The sequence below is a fragment of the Populus trichocarpa genome, chromosome 19, assembly GCF_000002775.5.
Source record: "Populus trichocarpa isolate Nisqually-1 chromosome 19, P.trichocarpa_v4.1, whole genome shotgun sequence".
NCBI lineage: Eukaryota > Viridiplantae > Streptophyta > Magnoliopsida > Malpighiales > Salicaceae > Populus > Populus trichocarpa.
The window spans coordinates 14,104,700-14,132,176 of record NC_037303.2 but is presented as its reverse complement, the minus strand read 5'-3'; the positions used below and the strand labels follow the sequence as shown (position 1 = coordinate 14,132,176).

General features: G+C 30.7%; 1 protein-coding gene and 1 long non-coding RNA gene across 3 annotated transcripts; one reads left to right on the top strand and one right to left on the bottom strand.

Moving 5' to 3' along the window:
- Nucleotides 1-6,388: 6,388 nt before the first annotated feature.
- On the bottom strand, nt 6,389-26,748 carry LOC18108609 (ankyrin repeat-containing protein At5g02620). 2 transcript variants are annotated; one of them, XM_052449541.1, is made up of 4 exons: nt 26,051-26,748; nt 25,543-25,818; nt 7,958-8,235; nt 6,389-7,304 (listed from the first exon to the last, which is right to left on the bottom strand). In XM_052449541.1, the coding sequence occupies exons 1-4, from the start codon at nt 26,685-26,687 to the stop codon at nt 6,738-6,740; spliced, it is 1,758 nt and encodes a 585-aa protein (XP_052305501.1). In that variant the 5' UTR covers nt 26,688-26,748; the 3' UTR covers nt 6,389-6,737. The 2 variants fall into 2 exon arrangements, with proteins under 2 accessions (XP_052305501.1, XP_024447076.1); XM_024591308.2 differs by lacking the exons at nt 25,543-25,818; nt 26,051-26,748 and adding an exon at nt 8,769-9,649 and having other exon boundaries at nt 6,474-7,304; nt 7,958-8,511.
- LOC112325175 (uncharacterized) lies at nt 14,209-16,074 on the top strand. The gene is made up of 2 exons (XR_008058204.1): nt 14,209-14,827; nt 15,637-16,074. It is a non-coding gene; the product is annotated as an uncharacterized LOC112325175 (long non-coding RNA).
- Nucleotides 26,749-27,477: the final 729 nt, after the last annotated feature.

The window sequence follows — 27,477 nt, the reverse complement described above, 5'->3', positions numbered from 1 at the left end:
ATTAACCATTCTTTATGTGATTTACTAATTAAAATATTTTTAATTCGTTTTTTTTAAAAATGCAAACAGTATCTTTTCAATTTTCAATTTAAAAATTTTATGCTTTCAAAACACAAGTCCACAGATTCATAGCTAGTTGGTTTCTTTTTTTCTTTTTTTCTTATCTGGTTGGTCAAGTCTGACATGCTATCCAATAAAGTCGATGAGATTATTCCAGCCACTTCATGGAACAAGCTAGCTGGCTGGCGCAGCAGCCATAGGAGAATGAAACTTGGCATTTCCCGACTTTTCAGAATATTTTGTTTAGTGGTTTTTTAAAATATTTTTTTATTTTAAAATATATTAAAATAATTTTTTTATTTTTAAAAATTTAGTTTAATATTAGCATATTAAAATGATTTAAAATTATAAAAAAATAAAAAAATTAATAACACTTTTTAAATAAAAAACAAACACTTTGCAAGTACAATCTTGATTAATAAACAAACCATCAAAGCAAATTGTACTTGGAAAATAAATTTAGCTGTACTAAATTTTTGTCATGAATAGAAAAATAAAAATAAATAAATAAAAAATAGTGTCAGAGTTTTTGACCACAAGTCTTGTGATACGCATCAATTACAATAAAAAAATTGAAAACTTATGGGCAACCAACCACATGATTGCTGACCATATGACGTCATAATTGTTTTCAAAAACAATTATTTAAAATGTTTTCACTACTAAATCTCGTTTCGTAAATCCTTGTCAATGCTCCTGAACACCAAGTACACAAGGAAAAAGAAGCTTATACCAATGAGACAAGTGCTGATGGCAAGCTCCAATGAAAGTACTAGAACTGCATATGTGTCTGTAACAAATGCGATAATCATTATCCCGGTGCCAATCATGGTCAGCCACGTGGCAACCTCAAATAATATCCCCGTGGTTTCCTTATCTATCACTTCATCCTTATCCATTTCCAAATATAGAGAGATAATCATATGAACATATTATTATCAATATACTAAGGGGATTATATTATAATATATATATATTTTTTCTTTTTCATTTTTTTTGTTTTTTTTTGTTTTTTTTTTGTTTTAATATGCTTTTATGGGTTTTTTTCTTTGTGTTTTTTTTAATGAATTTTTATAATTATAATTATAAATTTTTTATAGGCCTTGATTATAGCTTTGTAAAAAAACATAATACTTTTAGATTTTAATTTTTTTTAATATTTTTTATGTAAAATAATTAACCCTCGCGCAGGTGATATAATTAATAATATTTACAGTAAAATACTAAAAATATAATGATTACCAGTCTCTTATAAGGATAGCGTAGACTTTGAAGTAATTTCCAAGCAATTTAATAAGTCTTGTCTATGATGGATCTGCATCGATTTTTAGGAGTCAATGTGAATTGTTTAATGTCTTTAATTATAATAAACGTTTCTTAATTAGCATAGAGTTTAATAATTTGGACTCATTTTCAAGCAAGTTAAGAGTTCTTTAATTAATAATTCCTATTTATAAAGGCATCTGCATTGATTTTTTGGAGTCATTTTTAATTAGCTGGCGAGGAATCTATCTGGATTCGTTATTTATTCTAATAAATAGCATGCAATTTAGTCTTTCTCAACCAAGTTGCAAATTGGCTCTGAATTTTCTTAACTTTTTGGCGTTGCCCATCCTTCTTTAGATTATAAGCTTGCTACTTGACTCTGCTTTATCATGCGTCAGGTATTTTTTTTATAAAAAAATTATTTATACTAATTTTTTTATGTGTTTTTATACATTAAAAATATATATAAATTAAGACGTATATAAATTAAGACGTTTATGCATGTATGTAATCAAATAAATTGAGAATTTTATGTATTAATAAACGAGAAAAAAAATCATTAACAATAACTAAAAATAAAATTGAAAAAAATCAAGAAACAAAAATAAATCAATACATTTAATCTCACAAGATGAGCTATTTACTTGATTATGCTTGTTGAATTTGTTTAATTAAATGATAATAAAAATAGACACACGTATTAAACTGATTAAATAAAATAAAAAAACAAAAATATTATGCAATGCTACACATATTAGAAATATTATCTGAAATAAATATTTTTTATTTTAAAATATAAAGTTCATCTATATGAAAAAGTTTAAAAAGCATTATAGATTAATTAGAATATCCTTTCCAAAAACTAAATACACGTAATACCATTAAAAACATTTTCATCCAAAAAAGATTAAATAAGAAAACAAATCACAGATAAGGGTTATTAATTCAATCATAAATTTAAAAATTATTTAAGAAAAAAGACATTCAAAGAAGATGTCAATTAAAAAAAGCAAGATTAGAAGATAAAAAAATGTTATGACTTAACTCATCAAACATGTATTTCAGGCTATGAAATCAGCCTAGTTCAATAATTATTTACCTTAAATTTATATTTACTCCTTAAAAAAAGCTAGAAAACAGCTCATGTCCCGCGTGGGTGGGCATTCAAGCCCAACCTTGCGTGCTTGAGCTTGATTCTATTTTTTTATTTGAAACAAAAATACATAAATGATGTATCGTCTATGAGCCCAGATTCTGAGCACCATAGTTGTTGATGGAAAATTGAGGCAATACTTCTTTTGGTAAAAAGACTCGATTTTAAGTCATTGCAACCTCAAAGCACTTCACCAACACCTTTATAACACCCAAAAATCATTTCATCAACTCTAAATACAAAAAAAAAAAACCCGAAAATTTTAAATCAAATCGGGTTAGTTTTGCTTTTTCCGGCTTAAATCTGAATTTTTATGCAACATTAAGACTCTAAACAACCATTATGAAGCCCCTCTCATATCTAGAAACCCGTGGACACTAATAAAACCCATTTTGGTGGTCGAAAATGGAGTGAACATTGACTTTCTCTCTTATTATTAGAATTTGACAACACTTATCTCTCTCATCTCTTTAACCTTAGACTTAAAAATAACACAAATAAACTTGTGTATCAAAATTAATTTTTTAAAATTTTAAGAGACCTGAATTGTATGAATGACATTATTTTTAAAGATTAAGGACCTAAGTGTATTTTGCTTGAAGTCTCTAGTACGTCATCTATATTTGATGTTTTTTTTTTAATTTTAGTTCTCATTCTTTTAATTTTACTCTTGACTAAGAAATTATAAGTAATTAACATTTAATTAAGATCAAATTATATAAAATAAAATTTTAAGGATCAAAATGAATTATTATTAAAAAAAAACAATAAATTCACAATGTTTTGTGAATGTAGAACAATACCCAATTGTAGTAAAAAAAAAAAACACGGTTTTAGAGTTATAAATCCATCATTTAGACTCGAATTAAAACCTGACAGAATAGGATTTCTGCCTCACCTCTCTCACAGAACAACTAATTATGACCTCTCTCATATTGTCTAGTCAAGTTTCATCTACTTTTTACTCACTAAAGCCATGCACACCAAAATGTATATTTATATTTATACACTATAAAAACTCACTTCTGTAATGAGTCGCTGCGAAAAATTGACAGCATTCAGGATATCACTAGCTATTTATTTAATGTGTTTCTTATATTTTATTAAAATCTTCGAAGTAAATTTTTTTTAAAATATATATGATTATGGTTTTAAAAAACTACCCCAAGGTGGTAGTCTAGCCGTATATCAACTAGGGTATTGGGGTTTGCTTCTTCAGAACTCGAGTACTAGAAAAACCTCTCGGAGCCACGGGTCATGGAGAAAGAGCTGTGTAAAGGCTGGTTTTGCACTATGAAAATTTAGTCTGGTATTTAAAAGTTGGCTCACAATAACCTGTGTTTAAAAAAAAATTAGAAAAACAATACTTCTTAAAAAAATGACATGTTTGTGTAATAAATTAGAGAGATACATTCTCTACTCTTTATTTCAAATCAATAGAATCTTTCTAATTTTTATTTTAATTTCCTTTATTCTTTATCTAATAAATTACTATACTGTTATTAGAAAAGATATGTTTTTTAAATAAAAAAAATTAATATGAAACGATAATTTTGACTAAATAGTAAATATATATCTTTTTCATGAGAATTCAAATCATTATGTTTCTTACAAATATTCATTTTTATTTCCACACAATTAAATAAAAAAATCAAAAAGTGACTACATTATTAGTTCAAATATTTACACTTACATTTATTTTTTGTTTTTTACACAAAAAAAACTCTCTATTTAGTATTTAATTAGCATTAACAGTTGTTTATGTGATTTATTTTTTTAGATTTTTTAATTTGTACAAACATCATTTTTTTAATTTTCAATTTTGAAATATTATAATATCAAAACACATGTCCACAGATTCATAGCTTCTTTTATATATATATACATTAGAACTTAGTTTGGAATGTTACCCATAATGTAGCGTGATATCCCTAACTAGTTGGTATCTAATTGTCTTGAGCTGTTTTCCCCCTCTTTGTATACAAACATGAGTTCGAGTCAACTATCTATACACGGATTCATTTCGCTGTTAAAAGGCTGGTTGAAGAGCTTCATTTTACCATGTATAAAGATGACCTTTGTCATCTGGAACTGGCATGTTTCTGTTTTTATAATATAAGGTCCGTTAATTGGCCCCAAGCTTATCACGGAGAGAGAGTGATGATCTCGGTGATGAGAAATTGAATATAATTTTGTCTGACAGTCCTTCGCTTCAGAAGTTGGTTATCTTTGAGTGTAATGATATGAAATCCGAGAACCTGAATGGGAAGAACGTGAAGAGTTTGTGCTTAGGTTATTTAAAACAGTATGGGTGGAATAGTAAGGATCTGAAGATTTGCGCTCCAAATGTACACTCATTGTCTCTTTGGGGAGAATTGGACTTTGAGGACTACATGATTGAAGATAGGTCCTGCACTTGCCAGGAGAGAGTAGAGCTTGGTTTTCACCTTAAGCTAGAAAATCTTGTAGATGATGAAGCTTTTAACAAACTGCTGAGAAGTGCCGGTGATCTGAGTCAAGTCAAAGTTCTTTCAGCTTATTAATTTGTAGAAAAGTCACACTTCACATACCTAGTATGCATTTTTCGTGTGTGTTTCTTTTTTAAGAACTGTTGCTTCTTGAATTTCATTTAGAAAATGGGTCAGTTAAATTTCCCTATGAATTTACAATTTACTCGAGTGTTAATCTCTGAAACATATTTTGATACAGTAGTGTTTGGGAAAGTGTTGCAGCTCCTATATCGTAGCCTTAAGTTTTTGGAGGCCAAACCCGTGGTGGAGATCACAGGATTTTCAAATACATTTTTTTTTATTGAAATCTGGGAACAGAACAGATCCTGGACACAATCCCAGATGTGCCTATAAATCTTTTCAATGGTATGTTAATTTTAATTTGCTCTTACTGATAAGTTGTTAATTACAGAGACTACACATTCATAATCATTGTAGAGAAACTCAAGACAATTGTTTGCATTCCAACTTTCCAATCATAAATGTGTATTATATCAATGTATGGTCTTCATATTTCTTCTTCACTTCGTTCTTTCCTGTTCTATGAGCAAAGATGTTTTCAGTGGGTGAGACGATTAATATGTAACCTTCCATCTCAATTCGCAAATGTTTGACATTAGAAACTTGGCTAAGAAAATGGGAGCTTCCAGGGACGTTTCACTTGTTGAGGAGCTCACCAGAGCTGGAGCCACTGACTCTTGAAGTCACATCTTCCTCCTATGTTTATGTGAGTGCTTGTACCTTTTCACAATTTGTCCTTTTCATCCATCTATCTTTCTACTGTGTATAATGTATATACATGTAATGTAGCAAATTGAATTTTTAGATACATTAAAAGTTCCGGAAGAAGCATCAATTCAAGAAAGGAGACTAATACCTAGAATCACAAAAGGCCACTTTACGGAGTCTGTCACCCAAGCTGAAGACTATCAGACTACACAGCATTATTGGCGATAAGAACAACATAGAATCAAAGTATGCAGGGAGGGACAAAGACTGGCTTCCTAAGAAGTGTCAGAAGGAAATGGAGCTGCTGAGGTTCTTGCTAAAGCATGTTTGAAAATCTATTCCAATTCCCAAGAGCCTCTCCTGATGCCAAATTTAAATTCCTGTAGGAAACTCTGCGATTTGTTATGCTTGATGTATGCTTAAGCTCTTTGTTTAATATTGCCTTCATCTTAAGTTCTTTGTTTAACGTTACCTTCATCGGCAAAGATGTCAGTCTTTATTTTCATCTATCATGGACAAGATACAAATTTGAAACACGCTCTTGTATATCAAGACCAGTCTGGTTTGTCAGGTCTGACTTGTTATCCAATGGAGTCGATGAGATTCTGCCTACCTTACATGCACTTCATGGAACAAGCTAGCTACGAGGCAGAGGAGCCAAAGAAGAATAAAACTTGGCATATCCCACTTTTTAGAGTAGTTTCCTTACAGTATAATACTTTGCAAGTGCAATCTTGATTAATAAACAAACCATCAAAGCAAATTGTACTTGGAAAATAAATTTAGTTGTCCCAACTACAATTTGTGTCACTAAATTTTGGTCATGAAAAGGAAAAAGAAAATAAATAAATAAATAAATAGTGTCAATTAAAAAAAAAATGAGAACTGATTTGGCAACCAACTACCTGATCTCTGAACATATGACATCATAATTTTTTTCAAAAACATTAAGAATTTTAAAAAATAGATCAGAGTTTTATTTGATAGAAAATTTAGGATTGCTTGTTTCACTAGTAAATCTAATCTCGTAAATCCTTGTAAATGAACCCACACACCACATTCCCAAGGATGAAGAAGTTCATACCAATGAGACAAGTGCAGATGGCAAGCCCCAAGGAAGGTTCTAGAACAGCGCATGTACCTGTGATGAATGCGATAATCATTGTACCCATGCCAATCATGGTCAACAACGTGGCAACCTCAAATAATTTCTCAATGGTTTCCTCATCTATCTCTTTATTCTTCTCCATTTTGAAACCTTGAATAAATGCCGTCAAAAAGTGGATAAAGACAGCTAAAATAGAAAGCACCATTGACATTGCATCTGAGATGACAAATACTATAAAAGCAGCTTTTTTAACTAAAATTGCAGTGCCTTCATTTGGACCTTGGTCGTTCTTGTAACCACCAGGTAGGGTGAATGCTGCTGCAAATGTTACTGTTGCTATTAGCGCCGCAACTACTAGATGAGACTCTCTTGCTTTACTCATAGCTTCTTTTTCCTCTTCATTCTCTCCTTTCAAAACCTTGATCCGGCTGCCAAGCGGTCCACTGCGAACATCTTCAAGGGATTCTAGGATCTCTTCCTGCAAAACGTTTAGGGTAAAATATTGTAGATATCCATCATTTTTAGCTATTTAATAAATATCATATATTAACTTCCGGGCCTTTGTTTTTGTTTTCACAACTAGTTTGTTTGCAATCAAATCCTTTCTGTTACTGTATCTATTAGCAGGTAACAAAAACTAATTTGGTTGAAATTAAACCGCATGCTTTACATTAATTAGCCCAATTATCCCCAAAAAGAAATTTTACATCATTGCATTCTAAAATTAATTTCCAATATATTATTGTTTATTGTTACTCTCCTTAATTGCTTGTATGATTATGTCAAGTTTCTATTTGATTTTTCAACTTTAATTTTCAGATTTTTTAAATTTTAATTAATTGTATTTTTTTTCGTTCATTTGTACTACTTTTCATTTATTTATTGAATAATACATGTTTTTTTAAGCAGTTATATGCGATTCATGAGCATAATATGTTATTGTAGATGAAAAACTTAACAAATTAAATCAATAAAATGACTTGATTTCAAATAAAAAAGGAGAAATTCAGACCCAAATTGAGAAATCGAGAAATTGAATCCTTATATATATATATATATATATATATATATATTGGGGGATTAATGGATGCATTAATTATCACAACAGTTAATTCATAGAGGATTGATTACCTGTATCTCCCCAAAATCTCCAAAATCTCCGAAATATATGTCCTTGACGCTTAGCTTTCGCTTATTGAGACCACATACCTCCCTTTTATTATAACAATATTTATATAAAACACGTCTCCATTGCTTCTTCTCGTTCCCTAAAGCTGCAATTAGATGGAAGGGCGTGTTTCCTTTGTCATCCTTCTCGGTTTGAAGTCTTGCAAGTTCAGGAATCCTCAGACATTCCTCGAATACTTTTCTATCTTTACTTGCCACAGCATAGTGAAGGGCATTCCAACCTCTGTTATCAACTACCTCACAACAAGCTGGACATCGAGAAACAATCTCTTTCATTACGTCTACATGTCCTTGAATGGCAGCAAAGTGAAGTGCTGTTCTCTTCTTCTTCGTTTCAGCAATGTAGGCCGCGGACGCATCATATTCTAGTAATACTTTCACAACTGAAATATTTAACCTAGTAGAGAAATAGGCAGCGTAGTGAAGTGGTGACCAGCCGTTCTCATCGGTTGTTTTTGTCAATTTCTTTTCTTTTTCTAACAATTTTCTTGCTGTCTCTGAAACCAACAAAACGAGTAATAAAAGTTTTCCTTCATGAAAAACAGAGATTTCACATAGTCTATGTCAATTACTATATATCCAACAGTTAAACTAACAAAGAATTTTAGTGGTATAATTAATTTTATTTTTTCAAAAAAGCTAATTATGAAGCAAACACGGATATATAAAATCAAATATACGTGGATTTTAAACTATAGTTTACACTATTATATATAAATTATTTAATTCTCCAGACTTGAGCACAAAATCCTACCATCATCTCCCACCGCGCTTGCCGCGTGTAGAGCAGTTCTACCATTAGGGCCGCCGTAGTCTACTGAGATGCAATTTCCTAAGATTCCATCGACTACCTTTCCTCGTTCTTCGCTCGACTTCGGGATAGTGGAAGCAGCAATATAATGTTTGGCTGAAATGCAATTAGTTAGGATTTCATCGATCACCTTTTCTCGTACTTGAACCCAACTGGAAGCAGCAATATAAAGTGGAGTTTCTCCATCAACATTGGCGGAATATGGAAACTCAGGGTCCTCTTTAGTCAATATTTCCACCACATGGCTCTGGTTATTTCGAGCTGCCTCGTGCAACGCTGTATCTCGCTCTCCATTGGTCATCCTCAACATCATTTTAGCTTTAGTTACTCTGCTCTCCGGATCTGAAGGTAGAGCTTCTGCACGTTCAATGAGGAGTTTTACCACATTGGCATGGCCATATCTTGCTGCCAAATGCAGGGGGGTTTCTCCTTTTTTATTGGCTTGGAATAACAGTGGTGGACACCTTTCAAGAATTTTATAAACGAAATCAGTGGATTTCGGCTCCGTCGTTTGGTTTCTTAAGTAGACAAGAAGAATGGTGTTCTCGTCTGGAGTCAATAACTGATCAAGGCAAGTTTGACAATTCTCAAAGGGATCGATATTGCCTTCTTCCGCAGCTTTGTACAAGACAGGATCCATATAGATGATGCTATTCATTTTCTCAGAAGAATCCATTATGTAGCTTGGAGAACTCACTAAATGAAATGTAAACAAATGAAGGGGAGAAATCACTGCGGCACAAATGTAAGAGGTTACATTCCTCAACTTATCACAAGCTGCTGATTTATTTGGTTTGTTGCTTCCCCGGAGTTAAATGGTATTTAAGAGTATGATAGGTTGTTTTTTTTTTAAAATGTGTCTTATTTGAAAATATATTATAATAATAATTTTTTATTTTTAAAAAATTATTTTTAATATCATTATATTAAAATTATTTAAAAATATAAAAACAAATTAACTTATAACAAAAAAAAAATAAAAAAAATTAGTACGTTTTGAGCAAAACACAGATTATACCACGATTGTCTATATTTTATTATAGTTGGAGTTTTATTTTTTCAATTGGAACCAGATATTTTAATTTTGAAGCGTTTTAAAATATCAGGTTGTACTACTACAAGTTACTATCAGGTAGATGGCTGTATTAACTAGCTAGTAGATAAAATTGCATGAGATTTCAGTTTATTATATTTTTAAAAAATATTTTTTATTTAAAAATATATTAAAATAATTTTTTTATAATTTTTTTAAATTAATACATCAAAACTATTAAAAAAACACAAATAAAAACATAAAATTAATTTTTTTTAAATATATAAAAACAAAAGCAATCTCTTTGTTATGGTTAGAATTACGAAGGACAATGTAGTTAATTTTAAAGGCATGTTTAAAAGCGTAATAAAGATTATTTTTTAAAGTATTTTTTTATTTAAAAATATATTAAAATAATATTTTTTTATTAATTTTTAAAATTAAATTTTATATCAGTATATTAAAATGATTTAAAAACATCAAATATAATTTAATTTCAAATTAAAAAAAATTAAAAATTTTAAAAAAATGTTTCACACATCTAAGACTTGAAGATAAGGAGATTGTGGTCCAGCTCTAACCAGAAGAAAAACGAGTGAAGACAGAAAAGGTGCAAGTGGGGAAGAGACATGGACGTCGAGGAAGACAAGCTAGGACAATCATACTGAGTATGTTCATACTTCAGTACAAGAAACAAGAATTATCTCGACTGCTTATATCTGGGCTTATATGAACCTAAGCTGCATATATTTAAGCCATAAGTCCCAAACTTCTTTTATTACCACAACTAAAAAAAAATAAAAAAAATTATAGCATTCTTTTTTCCTTTTTTTTTATTAATATCGGTGTCTAGGACAATTTACGCACACCTCAATTAATCCAACAGACCCTGAAATTAACAACCATGTAAGTCTTCAATAACCTTGAGATTTGTAAAACTCGAACCAGTGACTTCTAAAAAACAAATCTAAAACTTAACTAGTTAAGCTACCCACCCAATAAAACCTTCAGCATCCATAAAATCAGATCTTGGCATTTTATTTTTTAAACTATAACAATATATTTTAATTTTGAAATGTTTGGATGTGTCGATTTGTGGTTGTACTACTAAAAGTTACTATCTGGTAGTTGATTGCATTAACTAGCTACTAGAAAAAACTGCATGTGACTTAGGGTTCTTTTGGAAACCAGTTGAAATGATATTTTTTAAAATTTTAAATTTTTTTTATTAAAAATAATTTTTTTTATGTTTAATTTTGATATCCTAATATTAAAAATAATTTTTTTAAAATAAAAAATAATAATTTTAATGTATTTATATGGATACTCTTAGCAGAGACCGGACTTAGATATGAGTCAAAGCACACAAAGCGTTTGTCGAACTCAACACATTTGATAGTCGAACAAAGAGGCTTCGGTTCCGAAATTTAGACTCCAAGCATCTCTGCCATAACCTTACCATACAGATCAGCAATCCCTTAATGCTGCTTGCTGTTCCGCTGATAAAATCCATAAAATCAGATCTTGGCGTTTTATTTTTTAAATTGTAACAATTTATTTTAATTTTGTAATTTTAAAATGTTTGGATGTGTAGATTTGTGGTTGTACTACTAAAAGTTACTATCTGGTAGTTGATTGCATTAACTAGCTACTAGAAAAAACTGCATGTGGTCCCTTTGAAAACTAGTTTAAATTGTATTTTTATAAATTTTAAATTTTTTTTATTTAAAATATTTTTTTATGTTTTCAGATATTTTGATGTACTAATCTAAAAAATAATTTTTTTAAAATAAAAAAATATATTATTTTAATGTATTTCTAACTAAGAATTTATTTTTTGAAAACCAAACTTAAATCTGAGTCAAAGCACACAAAACGTTTGGCGAACTCAGCGCATCCGATAGTCGAACAAAGAGACTTCAGTTCCGAAATTTAAACTCCAAGCATCTCTGCCATAACCTTACAATACAGATCAGCGATCCCTTAATGCCGCTTGCTATTCCGCTGATAAAATCTCTCTCAGAAAGGTACTCAAAAGTTGTAAGGGATTTCGGTCTGCAGGAAAGATATTAAAAAGTTGGAACAAGTTGAGGTCAACAACTTCTTTGACTTCTTCGGAATAGGATGGAAACTCTTCCCAAAGCTCTATTGTGTAGTCCCCAATTAGCGGATGTTCCGGTGAAGTCATCGGATTCTCCAACTCGGCATTTAGTGAAGTAGCAGAAGAGATAAAGTAATTTGAACTAGAACTGCTAGTATAATTTTAAATAGACTCTTAGTATATATTTTACGTTACAGTTGATGATAATTTTAAAATATATTTTTTTATTTTAAAATATATTCAAATAATATTTTTTATGATTTTTTTTATTTTTAAAATCAATACACTATTAAAAATCACAAAAAAAAAATTAATTTGATTTGTTTTTAAAAAATATATAAAAGCAAAAGCAATCTCTTTCTGATGGTTAGAATTATTGAGTACAATGTGACTTTAAATACTTGTTTGGAAGTTTGTTAAAAATTAGTTTTTAAAATATTTTTTATTTAGAAATATATTAAAATAATATTTTCATTATTTTTTAAAATTTAATTTTGATTGAGCTTATTAAAATGATTCAAAAATATCAAATATAATTAAATTTCAAATTAAAAAAATAATATTTTTTAAAAATATGGTTAAAACATAACAAGTAGACTGTGGTCCAGCTATAATCATAAGAAAAACGAGTGAAGACAGAAAAGATGCAAGTGGGGCAGAGAAATTGACGTCGAGGAAGACAAGCTAGGACAATCATCATAATGAGTATGTTCATGTTCAAGAGACGAAGAAGGTCAAGCTATTTTCAAAAATTGAATTTCCACGAAAGTTGTCAGACAAATTTAAATTTTAGACTTGGATCCAAGGCAAGAATTAAAGAAACGGTTGGTATGCATCAATGTCATGATAAATAGGGTTTCCATTAGTAGTTTCTTTGTTATTTGGAGATTTTTATTTATTTGATGCTCATAATAGTTTTTTTTAATTGTTGATATTATAATTGTTTTTTTAATTAAAACTCTTGGAATTTGTTTAACATTTGAACATAATTATTAGTTTATTAAACTGATTATCATATCACACATAATATGTCACTTTAATATTATGCATCTAGTTGTCACCTTTTTTTCTCTAATTTATATCTATCAAAAAAATTTATTGCCAATTTTAAGAATTTTAATACAGGTTAAAATTTTCTAGCAGGCATCTCGAATTTTTCACGTTGGCTTACTTGGCGCAGGCTAGGCAATCTTGGATCCGAGTTTGAGCATTTTAAGAAACTGTAACCTTAAGTTAACAACAGGATCTCTCTTAGACACTTTTAACCATGTGACGTGAAACTTGGAAGAGTACTTTGTATATTGGTGGAGTGTAGGTACTGATGAGAAAAATGCTCAGTAATTACTGCATTTCTTGTTCCGCGTACTGGAAATGTTGATGAAATTGTTGTTTTCTTCATTTTAATTGTAATATATATATATATATATATATATATATATATATATATATATATATCATCTTAGATACTTGGAGATTTTTTTTTTTTGATTTGATGCTGATAATATTTTCTTATGCTTCAATACTATCTTGATTTTTATTATGAATCAAGATAGAAAGTGAAATCAAAGAGAAAAACACTTCAATAAAGTTAACCTTCCTCTCAATTTTTTTTTTGTTTTATAGCTTTGTTTTTGAGTTATTTGATTTTGCATTATTTTTTTTTTATTTTCTACAACACCTATTACTTTCATCCAACAAATAGTATTGAAGCTTAAATTTGATTATTTGATATGATCAATCAAAACTTTTTATTTTAATATTCTAAGTTGACAAAAAACAATTATAAAACTTGAAGTATTTGAATAAAAGCTTGGCTGGAAATAGTTGAAAATGGTTTTGAGAAGCCTATAAATAAAGTAATGTTAACTTCAATCCAAAACGAGAATGTGTAAAAAAAATAAAAAATAAAATCAACAATTACTCACAATCATCCACTAATATTTAAATAATGTTACTTTTAAGATAATGGATAACGCATAAACCGCTAAGTATGCATTAGAAGGTTCGTAGGAATCAACTGACAATATAAGAAATGTATACTTATAAAGGCTATGCAGTCACTTTGAAAAGTTACAAATGCTAAAATCAAAGAATATTTTAAAATACTATACTCTACATTATTTGGTGGGTTATTGTTTTGTACATTTTTCTAACAGAACTCAAGTTACGGCAGTTGCCTCTTTTCTATACTATTTTTTATATATTGCAGTCACCATGCACCAAAAGGTTCGTAGATTTTCAATAGATATGGAATACAAACATGAGTTCAAGTCAACTATCTATACACGGATTCATTTTTCTGTTAAAAGACTGGTTGAAGAGTTTCATTTTACCATGTAGAAAGATGACCTTTGCCGTGATTATCCACTCGAATTGCCTCTGTACTTTTACTGAAACTGGTATTTTTCTGTTTTTATAATATAAGGTCCGTTAATTGGCCCTCTCTTAGAAGCTTACCACTGAGAGAGATTTGATGTTATCTGTGATGAGAAATTGAATATAATTTTGTCTGGCAGTCCTTTGCTGGAGAAGTTGGTTATTTTGGAGTGTAATGATATGAAATCCGTGAACCTGAATGGGAAGAACGTGAAGAGTTTGTGCTTAGGTTATTTAAAACAGTATGGGTGGAATGGTAAGGATCTGAAGATTTGCGCTCCAAATGTACACTCATTGTGTCTTTGGGGAGAAATGGACTTTGAGGGCTACATGATTGAAGATAGGTCCTGCACTTTCCTGGAGAGAGTAGAGCTTGGATTTGAGCTTAAGATAGAAAATCTTGTAGATGATGAAGCTCTTAAAAAAATGTTGAGAATTGCTGGTGATCTGAGTGAAGTCAAAGTTCTTTCAGTGAAGTATTATTGTCTTCAGGTATGCTTATTAATTTGTGGAAAAGTCACACTTCACATACCTTGTATGCATTTTTTGTGTGTTTCTTTTTTAAGAACTGTTGCTGCTTGAATTTCATTCAGAAAATAGGTCAGTTAATTTTCCCTATCAATTTACGCGAGTGTGAATCTCTGAAACATATTTTGATATAGTAGTGTCTGGGAAAGTGTTGCAGCTCCTATATCGTGGCCTTGAGTTTTTGAAGGCCAAACCTGTGTTGGAGATCACAGGATTTTCAAATACACTTTTTTTTTTTTTTTACTGAAATCTGGGAACAGAACAGATCCTGGACACAATCCCAAATGTGCCTATAAATCTTTTCAATGGTATGTTAATTTTAATTTGCTCTCACTGATAAGTTAGACTACACATTCATAATCATTGTAGAGGAACTCAAGACAATTGTTTGCATTCCAACTTTCCAATCATAAATGTGTATCATATCAATGTATGGTCTTGATATTTCTTCTTCACTTCGTTCTTTCCTGTCCTATGAGCAAAGATGTTTTCAGTGTGTGAGACGATTAAGATGTAATCCTCCATCTCAAGTCGCAAATGTTTGACATTAGAAACTTGGCTAAGGAAATGGGAGCTTCCAGGGATATTTCACTTAATGAGGATCTCACCAGAGCTTGAGACACTGACACTTGAAGTCACATCTTCCTCCTATGTTTATGTGAGAGCTTGTAACTTTTCACAGTTTGTCCTTTTCATCCATCTTTCTTTCTACTGGTACTTTCCTTCATTACAAGTCTAGAAAATTCATGTAATGTAGCAAATTGAATTTTTAGATACATTAAAGGTTCCGGAAGAAGCATCAATTCAAGAAAGGAGACTCCTTGGAATCACAAAAAGCCACTTGACAGAGTCTGTCTCCCAAGCTGAAGACTATCAGACTACACAGCATTATTGGCGATAAGAACAGCATGGAATCAAAGTATGCAGGGAGGGACAAAGACTGGCTTCCTAAGAAGTGTCGGAAGGAAATGGAGCTGCTGAGGTTCTTGCTAAAGCATGTTTGAAATTCTTTTCCAATTCCCAAGAGCCTCTCCTCATGCCAAATTTAAATTCTTGTAGGAAACTCTGCGATTTGTTATGCTTAATGTATGCTTAAGTTCTTTGTTTACTATTACCTTCATCTTATATAAGTTCTTTGTTTAACGTTACCTTCATCGGCAAAGATGTCAGTCTTTACTTTCATCTATAATGGACAAGAAACATTTTTGGAACACGCTCTTGTTTATGATCAAGACCAGTCTGGTTTGTCAGGTCTGACTTCTTTATCCAATGGAGTCGATGAGATTCGACCAACCTTGCATGCACTTCATGGAACAAGCTGGCTACGTGGCACAGGAGCCGAAGAAGAATAAAACATGGCATATCCCACTTAATACAGTATAATACTTTGCAAGGGCAATCTTGATTAATAAACAAACCACCAAAGCAAATTGTACTTGGAAAAATGTATGTGCTTCGCACAATTAATATCCAATTGGTTTTTATTTTAATTTCCTAAATATTCTAAGATTTTTTGTAACTTATAGTTTTCAATTTTTTATTTCCTTAATATTATTAAAAAAATTAATTTTCAAATTTCTTTAAGTTTTCAAACATTTTAGTAGCTAAGAATTTTACAAATTATTTCATTCGGTCATTTAATCCTTGTAAAGGGGTGATGATGATAGGTATTTACATGTCACGTTTTGATATTATTTATATTCAAATTATTGTCGAATCAAAACTTGATGCATATAAATTTTGAATACTAAAATTTAATCTAATTAAGTTTTAGTTATCGATTTAGATACTTAAAATTGTCGAATCAAAACTGATACAGTTAGGTTTATAAAAACTAAAGGTTATGATATTCTATAGTAACGGTTTAGAATAGAAATAACAAGAGATTTGATAATGGGTCGATATCAAATTTTTGCAAGAGGTTCTATAAGTTGTTTTCCCGTGGGAAGCCACTCCATCATTCATCAGACTGCTTGATTTTGGTTCAAAAATTGCTGTTTGGGCTAATTTTGTTATTTTTTTTTAGATTTATTATTTTATTTCACATTTTATATTAATTTTCTTTATGCTTTTGAATTCAAAATTGTTTTCTTATAGAGATAGGGTTTTCTAATTTATTTAAAACCTCTTGCAGACATTTTAAGGAAACACTTAGTATATATTTATTTTTTAAAAAATAAAACTATGAATTTAAATTTTAAATCTGCAATACATTTCGCTTATCAAATTCTTGAAGTGGTGGGGGTAATGACTGGCTCATATTATGCAGCATAAGTGGACTCAGATAAGTGTTTTTTTTTTTTTAATCAAAATTATTGTCTTCTTCGCTTTCACTTGCAAACTGAGCACTTATCTCCAAAACCCATGTTTGCAAACATGGATGCTAAGAGTCAAAAGATGGAATTTATGATTAGCAATTTACCTGATGCACTCCTCCTTCACACACTCTCTTTTGTGAGATGCCCTTTCTGCTTGTAATTATTAACTAGTCCAAGTTTGATACTTTCCCAGAAAATTTCATCTTGAGCTCGCCGTAACTAATGTCAGAACGTTGATTAAAATTCATTTTGGGATTCGATGGCAAAATTATTTATCACAGGGATTAAAGTAACTTTATTTAATGTGTTTCTTCTATTTTATTAAAATCTTCAAAGTAAGAAATTCTAAAATATATATGATTTTGATAAGTTTTAACTTAAAAGAACAATACTTCTTTAAAAAAACATGTTTTTGTAACAAAAAAAAACACTAATAAAAAAAAAAGGAGTTTTGATTAGATACATTGTTCACTCTTTATTTCAAATCAATACAATTTTTCTAATTTCTATTTTAGTTTTCTTTATTTTTTTATCCAATATTAAAGTTTATTGCTATTAGAAAAGATATGTTTTTCAAATTAAAAAAAATTATATGAAAAGAGAATTTTAAATAAAAATATATTTTTTCCAGAGAATTAAAATAACTATCTTTATTACAAATATTTACTTTTATTTTCATACAATTAAATAAAAAAATAAAAAGCAACCATATTGTTACTAGGTTAAATATTTACACTTGCATTTATTTTTATTTTTTTACAAAAAAAAACCCAACTGTTTTAACCGTTCTTAATTATGTGATTTATTAATTCAAATATTTTTAATTCGTTTTTAAAAAAATGCAAACAGTATCTTTGCAATTTTCAATTTAAAAATATTATGCCATCTTTTTTTTTTCAGTATCTTTTTTTTCTTGTCTGATTTGTCAGGTCTGACTTGTTGTCCAATAGAGTCGATGAGATTATTTCAACCTTACATGCACTTCATGGAACAAGCTAGCTAGCTGGCACAGCAGCCAATGAAGAATGAAACTTGGCATATCCCACTTTTCTTATTTAAAAAAATTTATTTTTAATATTAATATATTAAAATAATTTAAAATTATAAAAAAATTAATTTCAAATTTAAAAAATTAAATAATACTTTTTAAACACAAAAACAAATAATGTAGAGTACAATCTTGATTAATAAACAGGCCATCAAGACAAATTATACTTGGATAATAAATTTAGGTGTCCCAACTCCCAACTAGTAGTTGTGTCACTAAATTTAGTCAAGAATAAGAAAAAGAAAATAAATAAATAAAAAATAGTGTCAGATTTTTTGAGTACTTGACTTTTGATGCGTATCAATTACAAAATAAAATATAAAAAATTAAAGATTGATTTGAGAACCAAACACATGATTTCAAAACATATGACATCACAAATGTTTTCCAAAAACAATAAGAATTTAAAAAAAATACATCGGAGTTTTATTTAATAGAAAATTTACTTTGATTATTTCACTGGTATATCTGACCTTTTAGATTCTTGTGAATGAACCTAAACACTAAATACACAAGGAAGAAGAAGCTCAGACCAATGAGACAAGTGTTGATAGCAAGCCTCAAGGAAGGCTCTAGAACCGCGTACGTGCCCGAGATGAATGCGATGATCATTGTGCCCATGCCAATCATGGTCAACCACGTGACAACCTAAAATAATTTCATAGCATCTTCCTCATCTATCTCTTTATCCTTGACCATTTCAAAACCATGAATCAGTGAAATTAAAAAGTGAATAAAGACAACTAAAATAGAGAGCACCATTGTCATTGCATCTGAGATGACAAATACTATAAAAGCAGCTTTTTAAACTAGAATTGTTGTGCCTTGGTCGCTCTTGTAACAGCCAGGTAGGGTGAATGCTGCTGCAAATATTACCGTTGCTATCAGCGCCACAACTAGATGAGACTCTCTTGCTTTACTCAAAGCATCCTCTTTCTCTTTGTTTTCCTCATCATTGTTTTTCTCTTCCTCTCCTTTCAAAACTAAGGGACCGCGACCAGTCGGTCCACTGCCAACATCTTCGAGGGATTCTAGGATCTCTTTTTGCAAAAATATATATTTTGAGTAAAATATGTTAATGTTAAATAGGTTTCAAAAATAATTTTTTATTACTTTTTAGAATATTTTTTTTAACTTTATTCATAAATAATCAGATTTGAATTTATAATTGTTTGATTAATAATTGAATAATAAAATTCTAATACTATTTTTTAAAAAACCATCTTAATCTAAATATTTAAAATAAATAATCCATCATTTTTAGTTATTTAACATACATCAACTTCCGGGCCTTTTTTTTTGTTTCCACAACTAGTTTGTTTGCAATCAAATCCTAAAATAAACTAAGATGTGGACTTAATTTTATATACCATTAATTTTATATCATTTCATTCTAAAATTAATTTCCTAGATTTTTTATCCAATATATTATTGTTTATTGTTACTCTCCTTAATTGCTTGTAAGATATTATGTTATGTTTCTATTAGATTTTTCAACTTTAATTTTCTTTCTAATTGTTTGTTCAAAAAGAATTGGGGTCTAAAGTATTGATTTTAGTGTTTTTCTTGTTGGGTAAATCTAAGCTTCTTAATTATTTCATTTGATTTTATTTTATTTTTATCCATTTTTTATTTGTATTTATATTTTCAAAATTCTCGGATTCTTTAAATTTTAATTAATTGTATTTTTTGTTTGTTTATTTGTACTTACTTTTTGTTTTTTTATTGAATAATATATGTTTTTTTTAAGCAGTTACATGCGATTCATATGCATAATCTTGTTATTGCAGATGAAAAACTTAACAAAATTAATAAAATGACTTGATTTCAAATAAAAAAGGAGATATTCAAAACCCAGATTGAGAAATTGATTCATATATGACCATCCATGTCATAATTGACAGACACACACACACATATGGTTTTAATGGATGCATTAATTGTCACAACAGTCAATTCATAGAGGATTGATTACCTCTATCTCTCCAAAATCTCCTTGATGAATCTCGGTGACGCTTAGCTTTCGCATATTAAGACCATATATCTCCCTTTCACTATAACTATACTTATATAAAACACTTTCCCATTGCTTCTTCTCGTGCGCTAAAGCAGCAATTAGATGGAAGGGCGTGTTTCCTTTGTCATCCTTCTCAGTTTTAAGTCTGAGAAGCTCAGGAATCTTCAGACATTCCTCGAATGCTTTTGTATCTTTACTTGCCACAGCATAGTGAAGGGCATTCCAACCTCTGTTATCAACTAGATCACAACAAGCTGGACAACGAGAAACAATCTCTTTCATTTTTTCTACATGTCCTCGAATGGCAGCAATGTGAAGTGCTGTTCTCTTCTTCTCTGTTTCAGCAATGTAGGCCGCGGACGCATCATATTCTAGCAATATTTTACATCTGAAATATTCTAGTACTGCTACACGACGAGGCCGGAAATAATAGGCAGCGTAGTGAAGTGGTGACCAGCCGTTCTCATCGGTTGTTTCCGTCAACTTTTTTTCTTTTTCTTACAATTTTCTTGCTGTCTCTGAAACTAACAAAACAAGGAATAAAAGTTATCCTTCATGAACAACAGAGATCTCACATAGTCTATGTGTATTACTATATATCCAATACTTAAACTCACAAAGAATTTTAGTGGTATAATTTATTTTATTTAAAAAAAAAAGCTAATTATGAAGCAATCACGGATATATAAAATCAAATATACGTGGTTTTTATATATAAATTATTTAATTCTCCAGACTTTAGAGCAAAATCCTACCATCATCTCCCATCTTGGTTGCCGCATGTAGAGCAGTTCTACCATTAGGGCCGTCATAGTCCACTGAAATGCAATTAGTAAGGATTTTGATGGTTTCATTTGCTATTAACATTGTCCAGTATATATCTTCCTTTGATGAAGGCATTTTGACAATCACCAATAACCTCAGATATGATGCCTTCTGATTCTATTAGACAGCACCTTAGAAATAACTTTATACAAAGTGCCAAATAAGACTGATTGGTCTAAAATCTTTCAAGCAATTGAATACTGGCACTTCAGGAATCGGAGTGATGAATGAGTTGTTGATACCTTTAGGAAGATACCAGTCGAATAAAAAACTTCATGCTGAAAATGTCCATGCTAATAGATCCCCATGCTTTCTTTAAGAAGAAAAATTAATTCCATCAGATCAAGGGGCTTTGTTGCCATCTCACTCCCAAATTGCAGCTTTGACTTCATCTAATGAGAAAGGGGCTTCCGAGACTGCAGCAGAAGAAGGCAACAGTTTCTTAAAAAGAAGTTTTGAGCAAGATGGTCTGTAACATTTCTCCGGGGCGTAGAGTCCTTTGTAGAACTTTACAATTTCATTCTTCACCTCAGAATGCTTAGTTACAGTTTTTCCATCAACATAAAAAGAAAGGATGGCATTCTTTTTCTTTCTAGCTGTTGCAGACAAATGAATGAACTTAGTATTCCTATCTCCCAATTTACAACTCTGAATTCTGGACTTCTGATGCCTTAATGATTTCTGCATTCCATATAAAGATCTTAAGTCCGTCACAGTCTTCTTACTTCCTACCAGTTCTGAAGATGATAGCTCCCTGACTTCTTTTTGAGATTCTAACGATTCAACTTCCTGTTCTAGGGCTTTAATTTTGTCATCAATATTACCCATCTTATCACAATTCCATTATCTGATACCTTCCTTTAGTATCTTCACAGCCTTTACAATTCTGTCATAACCAAAGACCGACTCAAAAACCAAACTCTAGAGATCCTCTATAATCTTTTTAAAACAAGATTGCAGCCACCAGCAATTAAGGAATCTGAAAGGTGTAGGTCCCCAATCAGTATAATCTAACCTCAACAAAATAGGTCTGTGATCAGATGTGAACTTGGGAAGGCCAAACAAGGATAAGAAGGGGGAAGTATGCAACCAGACAGTAGACATGAAAGCTCTATCAATTCTACTTGCAGAATTTCATCTAGACCAAGTAAACCTCTTACCTACCAAAGGTAATTCTACCGGTTCACATGCATTAATACATTCACGAAAAGCTCTCATATAACATTTATTCTTTGAACTTCATTTACGGTTCACTGGATATAAAGTTTCATTAAGTCACCAATTAAACACCAAGCTTTCAAGATCAAACCCTTAAAATTCACCAGATAATCCCATAATTCCTGCTTTAATGAGTTATGATTTGGGGCATACACAATCGAAACCTCACATTCAAACCCATACTGTGTGAAAATCCCTTCAACATACAGAATTCTCCCTTTCATACCTACATGTGAGTTCTTGACATTTTTGAAACACGCTCTTGTATATCAAGAGCAGTCTGGTTTGTCAGGTCTGACTTGTTATCCAATGGAGTCGATCAGATTTTTCCAACCAATACATGCACTTCATGGAACAAGCTAGCTAGCTGGCACAGTTGCCAATGAAGAATGAAACTTGGCATGTCCCACTTTTCATAGTAGTTTTCTTACAATCTTTTGAGATTGTTGTAATAGTGTCTTTTAAAATAACATTTTATTTAATAATATATTAAAATTATTTATTTATTTTTATTTTAAAAAAATTATTTTTAATATTAATATATTAAAACAATTTAAAATTATAAAAAAATTAATTTAAAATTTAAAAAATCAAAAAAATCCATTAATACTTTTTAAATATAAAAACAAACACTTTGAGTAAAATCTTGATTAATAAACAAACCATCAAAGCAAATTATACTTGGAAAATAAATTTAGCTGTGCCAACTAGTGGTTGTGTCGTTAAATTTTAGTCACATAAGAAAAAGAAAATAAAGAAAAAAATAAAAAATAATGTAGAGTTTTTGACTACTTGACTTGTGATACGCATCAATTACAAAATAAAATATAAAAAATTAAAAATTGATATGGAGCCAAACACATGATTTCTAAACATATGACATCACAATGTTTTTTCAAAAACAGTAAGAATTTTAAAAAAAATACATCGAAGTTTTATTTGATAGAAAATTTAGAATTGATTGTTTCACCGGGATGTCTTATCTCTTACATCCTTGGAAATGAACCTAAAGACTAAATACACAAGGAAGAAGAAGCTCAGACCAATGAGACAAGTGCTGATGGCAAGCTCCAAGGAAGGTTCTAGAACCGCGTATGTGCCCGTGATGAATGCGATAATCATTGTGCCCACGCCAATCATGGTAAACAACGTGGCAACCCCAAATAATATCCTAGTGGTATCCTCACCTATCTCTTTATTCTTCTCCATTTCCAAACCTTGAATAAGCGAAATCAAAAAGTGGATAAAGACAGCTAAAATAGAGAGCACCATTGACATTGCATCTGAGATGACAAATGCTATAAAAGCAGCTTTTTTAGCAAGAATTGCAGTGCCTTCATTTGGACCTTGGTCGCTCTTATAACCGCCAGGTAGGGTGAAAGCTGCTGCAAATGTTACCGTTGCTATCAACGCCGCAACTACTAGATGAGGCTCTCTTGCTTTACTCAAAGCTTCCTGTTCTTCTTTGTTTTCCTCATCATTGTTTTTCTCTTCCTCTCCTTTTAAAACAAAGGGACCGCGGCCAATCGGTCCACTGCCAACATCTTCGAGGGATTCTAGGATCTCTTTCTGCAAAAAAAAAAATATTTAGGGTAAAATATGTTAACATGTTAAAAGAGATTTTAAAAATAATTTTATATAATTTTATATTTTTTAGTGAATTTTTTTAAAACTTTATTTATATTATTTTGTATTTAATTTTTATTAATTAAAAAAAATTAGTTTTGAATTTAATAACTGCTTGGTTAGTAAAATTTTAATATTATAAAAAAAAAACAACCTCAATCCAAATATTTAATCAAATAATCCATTATTTTTAGCTATTTGTTTCTCTCCTCAATGTATTTCTTCCCTTTGTTTTCATCTACCTCTCCTTTCAAAATAAAGGGACCCGAGCCGATCGGTCCACTGCCAACATCTTCAAGGGATTTTACGAGCTCTTTTCACAAAAATATATATTTTGAGTAAAATATGTTAAGATATTAAAGAAATTTTAAAAATATTTTTATATTATTTTCTAAATTATTGTTTTAAGTAAATTGTTTTTTATATTCATTCATATTATCTTGAATTTAATTTTTTTAATTAAAATAAAAATAATGAGATTTGAATTTATGATCGCTTGGTCAATAATACTCTAATACTATTTTTTTAAAACAACCTTAATCTAAAAATTTAAACAAATAATCCATCATTTTTAGCGATTCAACATATATCATATATATCCACTTCGAAGCCTTTGTTTCCACAACTAGTTTGTTTGCAATCAAATCTTTTTTGTTACTGTATATATTAGCAGCTAACAAAAACTAATTTGGTTGAAATTAAACCGCATGCTTTACCATTAGCCTAACTATCCCCGAAAAGAAAACTAAGACGTGGATTTAATTTTTTATACCATTAATTCTACATCATTTCATTCTAAAATTAATTTTCTCGGAGGGGTAATCTAATATATTATTGTTTATTGTTACTCTCCTTAATTGCTTGTAAGATTATGTTAAGTTTCTATTTGATTTTTCAACTTTAATTTTCTTTCTAATTGTTTGTTCAAAAAGAATTGGGGTCTAAAGTATTGATTTTGGTGTTTTTCTTGTTGGGTAAATATAAGCTGCTTAATTATTTCATTTGATTTTATTTAAGTTTTATCCATTTTTTATTTGTCTTATATTTTCAAAATTCTCGGATTCTTTAAATTTTAATTAATTGTATTTTTCGTTTGTTCATTTGTACTTACTTTTTGTTTTTTTATTGAATAATATAATTTTTTTAAGCAGTTACATGCGATTCATATGCATAATCTGTTATTATGGATGAAAAACTTAACAAAATTAATAAAATGACTTGATTTCAAATAAAAAAGGAGATATTCAAAACCCAGATTGAGAAATTGATTCATATATGACCATCCATGTCATAATTGACACACACACACATATATGGTTTTAATGGATGCATTAATTGTCACAACAGTCAATTCATAGAGGATTGATTACCTGTATCTCTGCAAAATTTCCTTCATAAATGTCCATGGTGCTTAGCTTTTGCTTATTAAGACCATATATTCCTTCTCTATGCAAAAGAACAGGTTTCCAGTTTTGGTCCTTGAGTGCTAAAGCAGCAATTAGATGGAAGGGCGTGTTTCCTTTGTCATCCTTCTTCGTTCCAAGTCTTGCAAGCTCTGGAATCTCCAGACATTGCTCGAACGCTTCTATATCTTTACTGGCCACAGCATAGTGAAGGGCATTCCAACCTCTGTTATCAACTAGCTCACAACAAGCTGGCCATCGAGAAACAATCTCTTTCACTGTGTCTACATGTCCTTGAATGGCAGCAATGTGAAGAGCTGTTCTCTTCTTCTCTGTTTCAGCAATGCAGGCCGCGGACGCATCATATTCTAGTAATACTTTCACTGTACGAGCAGACCAGTCATAATAGGCAGCGTAGTGAAGTGGTGACCAGCCGTTCTCATCGGTTGTTTTCGTCAACTTTTTTTCTTTTTCTAACAATTTTCTTGCTGTCTCTGAAACTAACAAAACAAGGAATAAAAGTTATCCTTCATGAACAACAGAGATTTCACATAGTCTATGTGTATTACTATATATCCAATACTTAAACTCACAAAGAATTTTAGTGGTATAATTTATTTTATTTAAAAAAAAAAAGCTAATTATGAAGCAATCACGGATATATAAAATCAAATATACGTGGCTTTTATATATAAATTATTTAATTATCCAGACTTAAGCGCAAAATCCTACCATGATCTCCCGTCTTGCTTGCCGCATGGAGAGCAGTTCTACCATTAGGGCCGCCATAGTCCACTGAAATGCAATTAGTTAGGATTTCATCGATCACCTTTTCTTGACCCCAACTGGAAGCAGCAATATAAAGTGGAGTTTCTCCATGAACATTGGCGGAATATGAAAACTCAGGGTCCTCTTTTGTCAATATTTCCACCACATGGCTCCGCCTATTTCGAGCAGCCTCGTGCAACGCTGTATCTTGCTCTTCAGTGGTCATCCTCAGCATCTTTTTTGCTTCTGTTACTCCGCTCTCCGGATCTACAGGTAGAGCTTTTGCACGGTCAATGAGGACTTTTACCGCATTGGAATGGCCATATCTTGCTGCCAAATGGAGGGGGGTTTCTCCTCTCTTATTGGCTTGGAATAACAGTGGTGGACACCTTTCAAGAATTTTATCAACAAAATCAGTGAATCCAGGTTCACTGCTTTGGTTTCTTAAGTAGACATGAAGAATTGTGTTCTCGTCTGGAGTCAATAACTGATCAAGGCGGGTTTGATAATTCTCAAAGGGACCGATATTGCCTTTTTGTGCTGCCTTGTACAAGACAGGATCCATATAGGTGATGCTATTCATTTTCTCAGAAGAATCCATTTTGTAGCCTAGAGAAACTCACTAAATGAAATGTAAACAGATGAAAGGCTAGATAACAAAGGGAAGAGGTTGCACTCAGCTGATCACAAGACCTTTTTTATTTCTTCAGTTTTTAAAGAAAGAAAAGGGCTAGATAACAGCGTTGACATTATTACATTTATTTTCCTTCTTGACTTTTTGATAATATCTCGATGAATCATGTTTAGGATTTTTTTTTTAATCATTTCCACTCTATTATTAGAAAGGCTAATATTCCACGAATTGTGCACTACATTATTTTTTTATCTAAAAGAGATGCATTAAAAAAAGTTTGCAGGAGTGGAATCATGCTTTGGAACCTTTTACTTTTCTGGGAAATTTGCAATGTTGGTCATGTGTTATGTTTAATTTAGAATCTTTTGTGAAACAGAGAGAAGAGGAAGACAAGGAGTAGAATACTGGACAATATCATATCCTTTATTGAATTCAACCGGCTATATAAATAGCCATTACAACTAACAGAAATAAAACAACTAAGGATAATTTGCTGCAGAATGAAACTGCCGCTAGAGAATAGAAACCGCCTTTTAACTAATACAATTCCTCTGTATTATTGAATGAAAGTAACTGAAATGCAATTAATATGCCCACGTCTGCAAAGTAAATAACTGAATGCAATTAATCTGTGCCCACGTTCCTGCCCCCGTCTGCACCCACGTTTAGTGCACCTCTGGCATGCATGCGTTGCATGCGTTGAGTGAAGCACGTAACAATCCTGCCCACTCAAACCGTCCTTGTCCTCAAGGATGAA

Coding starts and splice junctions, on each gene's coding strand:
- LOC18108609 (XM_024591308.2), bottom strand. CDS start 9,501: ATGGATTCTTCTGAGAAAATGAATAGCATCATCTATATGGATCCTGTC. Junction 8,512..8,768: donor AAGCGCGGTGGGAGATGATG/GTAGGATTTTGT, acceptor TGTTGGTTTCAG/AGACAGCAAGAAAATTGTTA. Junction 7,305..7,957: donor GAGATTTTGGGGAGATACAG/GTAATCAATCCT, acceptor AACGTTTTGCAG/GAAGAGATCCTAGAATCCCT.